The sequence below is a fragment of the Sturnira hondurensis genome, unplaced genomic scaffold, assembly GCF_014824575.4.
Source record: "Sturnira hondurensis isolate 20B ecotype Veracruz unplaced genomic scaffold, ASM1482457v3 Scaffold0006496, whole genome shotgun sequence".
NCBI classification, from domain to species: domain Eukaryota; kingdom Metazoa; phylum Chordata; class Mammalia; order Chiroptera; family Phyllostomidae; genus Sturnira; species Sturnira hondurensis.
The window spans coordinates 20,289,520-20,297,043 of NW_028079127.1; the positions used below are offsets into that span (position 1 = coordinate 20,289,520).

The 7,524-nt window shown below is 44.8% G+C and overlaps 1 protein-coding gene across 7 annotated transcripts in view; it reads right to left on the reverse strand.

The window, feature by feature from the left end:
* The window catches only part of ARIH2 (ariadne RBR E3 ubiquitin protein ligase 2), a 49,513-nt gene extending 42,602 nt beyond the window's left edge, over positions 1-6,911 (reverse strand). Inside the window, exons 1-3 of one of the 7 annotated variants that reach the window (XM_037049781.1) lie at positions 6,750-6,908; positions 5,528-5,646; positions 1,422-1,483 (exon numbers count right to left, since the gene is read on the reverse strand). In XM_037049781.1, the coding sequence (XP_036905676.1) occupies positions 1,422-1,472 (51 nt within the window). In that variant the 5' untranslated portion in view covers positions 1,473-1,483; positions 5,528-5,646; positions 6,750-6,908. Of the gene's footprint in view, positions 1-1,421; positions 1,484-5,500; positions 5,647-6,749 lie in introns of those variants that run through there. The other 6 variants (XM_037049780.1, XM_037049775.1, XM_037049779.1 and 3 more) reach the window with 6 other exon arrangements.
* Positions 6,912-7,524: the final 613 nt, after the last annotated feature.

Genomic DNA, 7,524 nt, shown 5'->3' on the forward strand with positions numbered 1-7,524 from the left:
CAAATCTTCTCTCATACAGGTCACCTCCCCTCATCGAGGGAAACTCTTTCCTGGAGGGGAGGAAGTGGCTGACAACGGTAACTTCACATGAAGGCCCTAGTGTGAAAAAGTAAGGCTGCTGTCTGTCAATGAGTCCCTCCTGCCAGAATCTTTAATAGAGAAGCACATCCCTACAGCTGCCCACAGGGGAAGCAATGTAAAGGCTGAACTACCAAAGTTTATAATCGCTTTGCTAATCACACCCCACTTGATGGTGACAAAGATAGTACATAAATAGGAACACGGCTCCCACTGTAATAGCTAGGGAAAAAAATCACTATTTCACAGACATCACTCTCAGAAATCTAGAAAGCAGTTGCATAGTAACTAAAGAAAACAAGCCACATAGCTCTTCAACATCTTCCTCTAGCCGGCAAAATTAACTGACTCAGTCTTAATGGTTTTTTTACCCATCCTTTAAACGGGGTACTTAGGGGCAAAGAAACTGACCTAATAATGAAGGAAAACTACAGATATTCTTTGTCTTAGCATGATCAAAGCTAGGGAAAACCAGAATCTATTTAGGGTGAAAAGATCAAATGAAAACAGCTACTGAAAAATCTTCACAGTTGCCCTGGCTGGTGTGGCTCAGTGGATTGAGCACTGGCCTGCAAACCAAAAGATTGCCAGTTCAATTCCTAGTTCAAAGCACATGCCTGGGTTGCATGCCGGGTTCCTGGTGGGGGTTGCAGAAGAGGCAACCACACACTGACATTTCTCTCCCTCTCTTTCTCCCTCCCTTACCCTCTCTCTAAAAACAAATAAATAAAACATTAAAAAAGAAAAAGAAATCCTCACAGTTCAAAATATTACTCAATCACATATAAATGCACGAATACTAGTTGAAAAAGCAAAATAATTACAAGTACTAACTTCAACTCAAAAGAATTTGGCAAATACCCATTAACTTCTCCGCATAAGGACTATTTCAAGTGGTCATTTCCAAGAAATAATATCAAATAGTGACCTAAATCTAAAAACAAACAACCTTAAAATACAAGAGCATTTAAACTGAATGGTATGTAAATAATTTACACCAAAATAATCTCAATTAAATACAAAGCTAAAGTCTATTGGAAGTAGATAATCTCTAAAAAAAAATTAAGCCAAAGATTAAAAATGCATATATACTAAATATATAACCAGTCAAAGGACTGTAGAGTCACATTTTAATGATAAAATTTAAAATAAATTCAGTGAATCTAGGTTTGATGCTAACTATAAATGCCCAACTTTTAAAAATCATGTTAGAGAACAGTAATGTACTATTTGCAATTTCACTTTTAATAAGATGTTGTATATGGTAGAACCACCAATTCACAATTGAACTTAACTATGGTAGTTTTCCTTTAGAAAAAAGTTAAATTTTAAATTACAAATACCTGTAATCCTTGAAGATCTTTCAGAAAGATGTCGCCCAAATACTCTGTCATTTGATTTCCATCTAAAATGAAAAGAGAAAATTCTAATTATATTTTTTAAACTGGTACCCTACTTTTGCAAATTTATTTTTTAAAAAGCAAAGACATTAAAAAGATTAGCAAAGACTTCCGCCAAGATGGAGGCATAGGTGGAAACACTGTGCCTTCTCCCACAGCCAAGTTTGAATACAACAAAGGTTTGGAGAACAAAGACACACCCAAAGACCAGAAAATTGAATTATTCAGAAGTCCGACAACTAAAAACCATTCAATGGGGACGGTAAGAGGGATGGAGCCAGCAGTGGAGCAGGGTTGGGCAAGACAGATCCCCAGACCTAGGCAAGCAGGCAGCCCGGAACCTGTCGGGGTTCGGGGCAGACTGACTGCAGTCGCACATTCGCGCACAGTGAGACGGACCGCGCAGGCCCCAGGGGGCGAACCCAGTGGTGGAGGGCTGACGGCGGTGGCACACTCGAGTGCAGTGGAACGAAACGAGTGGCCCGGTGACGGTGGTGGCTGCGGCGCCAGTGGGGGCCGAGGCGGCAGGCGGCACACGGGACGCCATAGTTCCTCTTTGACCCTGCCCCCACATACAACGTCACAACCCAGCGACTGAGTTGCCCTGCTCTAGTGAACACCTTAGGACTCCAATCCTGCTACGGAACAGGCACGAACAGCCCAAAAGATGGTGCAAGAAGAACTCAAAGTCCCAGAGCCGATAACTCTCAGCGACCGAGAAATTGCCAGCCTCTCAGAAGCACAATTCAAGACACTGTTTATCAGGATGCTCACAGAACTGGTTGATTATAGTCACAAATTAGAGGAATATATGAAGGCTAAACTAATTGAAATGAAGGGAGATGTCCAGGAAACCAATAGCGATGGAAAGGAAACTGGGACTCAAATCAATGGAATGGACCAGAAGGAAGAACGAAACATCCGACCAGAAAGGAATGAAGAAATGAGAATTCAAAAAAATGAGGAGCCCTGGCTGGTGTAGCTCAGTGGATTGAGCGTGAGCCTGCGAACCACACGATCGCGGTTCGATTCCCAGTCAGGGCACATGCCTAGGTTGCAGGCCAGTTCCCAGCAGGGGACTCATGAGAGGCAACCATACATTGATATTTCTCTCCTTCTCTCCTTCCCTTACCCTGTAAAGATAAATAAATAAAATCTTAAAAAAAAAATGAGGAGAGGCTTAGGAACCTCCAGGACATCTTTAAACGATCCAACATCCGGATTATAGGGGTACCAGAAGGGGGAAAGAAACAGCCACGAGTGGAACACTTATTTGAACAAATAATAAAGGAGAACTTCCCCAGTCTGGCAAAGGAAATAGACTTCCAGGAAATCCAGGAAGCTCAGAGAGTCCCAAAGAAGTTGGACCCAAGAAGGAACACACCAAGGCACATCATAATTACATTAGCCAAGACTAAAATGAAGGAGAGAATCCTAGAAGCAGCAAGGGATAAGGGGACAGTCACCTACAAAGGAGTACCCATCAGACTGTCAGCGGATTTCTCAAAAGAGACCTTACAGGCAAGAAGGGGCTGGAAAGAAGTATTCCAAGTCATGAAATCCAAAGACCTACAGCCAAGATTGCTTTATCCAGCAAAACTTTCATTTAGAATGGAAGGACAGATGAAGTGCTTCTCAGATAAGGTCAAGTCCAAGGAGTTCATCATCACCAAGCCCTTATTATATGAAATGCTAAAGGGACTTATCTAAGAAAAAGAAGATGAAAAATATTAACAGTGAAAGGACAGCAAACACACAGTTATTAACAACCACACCTAAAACAAAAGCAAACCAAGAGGACAGCTAGATCAGGAGTGGAACCACAGAAATGAAGAACACATGGAGGGTTAGCAACAGGGGGGTGGGAAGAGGAGAAGGGGGGAGAAGGCACAGAAAATAGCATAGATGGTAGGTATAAAATAGATAGGGGGGAGGGCGAGAATAGTGGGGGAAATACAGAATCTAAAGAACTTGAGACATGTGGTTATAAACTAAGGGGGGGAGAATGGTGGGGGAGGGAGTGTGTGGGTGGAGGGGAATGAAGGGGGGAACAGAACAACTGTAATGGTATAATCAATAAAATATATTTTTAAAAAATAAATAAAGAATAAACAAAACTGCCCTGGCTGGCGTAGCTCAGTGGATTGAGCGTGGGCCTGCGAACCAGATGATCGCGGCTCGATTCCCAGTCAGGGCACATGCCTGGGTTGCAGGCCGGTTCCTTGCAGGCTAACTACCAGCAGGGGACGCACAAAAGGCAACCATACATTGATGTTTCTCTCCCTCTCTCCTTCCCCTCTAAAGATTAAAAAAAAAAAAAAAAGAATAAACAAAACAAAAAAAAGACGAGCAAAAAGGGACCAGAATAACTATGAAATTACAACTGATATAGGCTTGAACTGCATGAGTCCACTTATATGTGAATTTTTTCAATCAATACTATATATTTCTCTTCTTTATAATTTTCTTAACATTTTATTTTCTCTAGCTTACCTTATTGTAACAATATAACATATAATACGTGTAAATACAAAATGTGTTCATTAGCATTTATGTCATTGGTCGATAGTACACTATGAAGTATTTAAGAACTTAAAAGTTATACACAGCCCTGGCTGGGTAGCCCAGTTAGTTAGAGCATCATCCAGATATGCCAAGGTTGCAGGTTCAATGGCCAGTCAGGGCACATACGAGAAGCAACCAATGAATTAACAAGAGTGAAACAACAAATCAAGGTTTCTCTCTCCCTCTGAAAATCAATTTTAAAAAGTTATACACTGTGCAAGGGGCAAACCTCTAATCCTCATATTGTTCAAGGGTCAACTGTATTTTCTTGTATGTCCCACAGAAATCCATTTCTCATAATTATATTGACAAACTATGTGGCCCTCTTTAAAAAAAAGTATTCCAAGTAAAGAGCTGGCAATAATCTAACTTGGGGTACTGATGATGGAAATGTACCCAATTCCCTCCCTCAATTTAAAAGCCAACCTGTTGTACAATCCTAAATGTTGCCAAAATAAATTGCAACCGACTTAAAACTGGATTTTTACTATAAATTCACTTCCACTGTGATCATCTAACACTTACTGAATACTGCCAATATTTCAGATCTCACTTTAGTCACACAAAAAAATATTTTCAAATAAAAAATGTTCCCTAGAGGATGACACTAGGCAATACTAACACCCATTTCCCACCTCTTTTCCGACATGTTCAAGGCTCAACTGTCAGAGATCCAGATCCTACCATCCAAGACTAAGCAAGTACTACTTGCTTATTCAATTAGCTACTTATTCAATTAGCTATTTCCTTTTTTTAAGATTTTATTTATTTATCTTTAGAGGGGAAGGGAAGGAGAGAAGGAGAGAAATATCAATGTATGGTTGCCTTTCATGAGTCCCCTGCTGGGAACTGGCCTGCAACCCAGGCATGTGCCCTGACTGGGAATCGAACTGCGATCGTGTGGTTTGCAGGCCCGCGCTCAATCCACTGAGCTACACCAGCCAGGGCTCAATTAGCTATTTCTTAATCCTTTAGGATTTCTTGGAAAACCAGAGCTTACAACTTCTAAACATAAGACAAGCAAATTATAACCTAAATGAAAATCAGTCCAAACAATAACTGTGACACATTATTTTCAAAATAATGGAGGAACAACCAATTTTTTAAATAATCTTTTTTCTTTTACTTGTATTTTTATGTAAGATACTGTGTACCGGGCAAACAAATTCTGTGAATATTGCTCCTATCCACAAAGTATCACTACCAATAAATAGCTCTATCGTAATGAGAGCCAATTTCAGGTCCGAGTCATTCTCAGCAAATCTTCACAACCCTACAAAGTGGCTGTCACCTACTTCTCACAGATGAGGAAGCTCAAGTTCAAAAAAGTTAAGTAACTCGTCCACACTGCTGGTAACCAGAAGACACCAGTGACATCCACCCACCAGATTCATGGCCTTTGGTGATTCATAACTCTCCATCACCCTTCCGGGGAGCCTAATACTATCCACAGTTACCTCCAGAATCACAACAAAAGAGCACGCCTTTCCCTTTCTCTGGATTCCTCTCCAGAATTTTTGGGCTTACAGGTTGCTCAGGATGCTCACCAACTAAATACTCAAGAGGCAGAGGAAAACTTCAGGTTCTCCTCCTACAAGGGAACCTGAAAAAACTGAACACCATTTAGAACTTACCGGGTGTTCTAGGTTCACATTTAAATAAACATTTAACTTTTAATCTTTTACTATTCTACTTGAAAGAGTGCTGACACCGCTCAAAGGGGCCAGTATGTCACTGCCTCATTAACAGAACTAATGACAGCACTTTAATTTCCGCAGATGTTGAACAGAACTTTTTCGGTGAGTCTGGCGATGTTTATTCCAGATACAATTTTTAGCCCTGAACAGTCATTTAAAGTCTACATCTCCGAAGAAAACTACTTGACACAAAAATATTATATGAACCAGCAACTTAGTTTCAAAAACTCACACTATGTCTAAACCGTCAAATGCAGTAGCTGCTAGCCACATGTGTTTTTTCAATTCTAACTTAAAAATTAAATAAAATTTAAAATTTGGCTTTTGAGTCGCAGTGGCAACAAGTCAGATGCTAGTGGCTACCCTGCTCAACAGCAAAGGTAAAGAATACGTCCAGTGGGGCAGAAAGTTCCACGGGGCAGAGCAACTAACAATCGGCAGCGAGTGGAAGTCCTCCAGGAACACTGCCTCTCCCGCGGCGGGCACAGCGGCGTCCCGCGAGGCGGCGACGCAGCTCCTGGGCCGCAGGTGCCTTCCCGGGCGACGAGATGTCTGTGAGGAACGGAGCCCACGCGCTGGGGGACCCTTCACAGGCGGACGTTAACTAACCGCGCGGGCCGCACTGCGAGACTTCCCAACACTGACTCGAGTGGGGAGCCCCGGAGGCGGCGCGTTTCCCTGCGCGCCCGTTGGGCAGGGCCCAGATGTGCCGGCGCCAGTCGGTCAGAGGCGATGGCCTCTGACCTCTCCGCGAGCTGAGGCGTTAGGAGGAGAAAAAAACGGAGACGCCGAGCACTCGCCTGCTCGCTCGCCTCGGCCACATAGTTCAGCCGCCCCTCTGCAGACGGCGGCAAGAGTTAAGATAAAGTACTGGCTGCCGGAGGCGCTGAGGCCTCCCGGGCGACGACGAAGGCGGAGCCCCGGCCAGGCTTGGGAGGTGCGCTAAGAGCCCACCCCCCTCCCCCGGCCCGCCGGGTAAACAAGGCCGCAACTCTGTCCTCACACTTACCGGGGGCCGCGATCCCTCGGCCGCTGAGTCCGGGCGGGCCGGACTGGGTCAGGCCGGAGCGGAGGGAACGGACCCTGGCGGGACGGCAGCGGCGACGGCGGCCGACGCCGGTCAGGGCCCGCTCTACTTCCTCCGCCTGAGCGTTCCCCGCAACTCCGGAAGTGCTCGCCGTGTTTGCGTCACTTCCGGCCCAGGGTCGACCCGCGGTCGCCGGGGTCGTGGCGGGCGCAGGGTAATAATTACCTTTTGGTGGACACTTGCTTGTAACCCAGCGCTCGGTCCCAGAGGCTCCCTTGGTGGGCAACCTGGCTCCGAGGGTTGCGAAAGCGGCAAAGTAGAGGGTTCGGCTTACTGCAGCGTGGTCACAGCATCGCTTCCTGCTTTCGGATATCAGCGCCACCCGCCGGGGTACTTTTAACCAGCGAGTTTCTGGTGGACTCCTCACTGTGCTGTTTGTACTCGAGTGCTGGACACGGTCATAAGTTGGCCTCTGTGGAGTGGATAAAGGACTATCGCTTTTCGCAGGGCCCTTGGGTCAGCGTGCCGGGGCCGCATTACGCCTATACTTTGAGGCCGTCGCTTAGGGTGTCCCCTGAGCAGCCGAACTCTCTGCACCCTGATTCGCTGTCTAGTTCTTCCTCTTCCCATTCAACGTACGAGACAATCTAAACTTCCTTGCTGCACATCTTTTTTCAAACAGTATAGGAAGTACCAGTTGTGACTTGTGCTTTCTAGGACCTGTTGTCAACTGTTAAGGATAGATTGAGCCACGGAG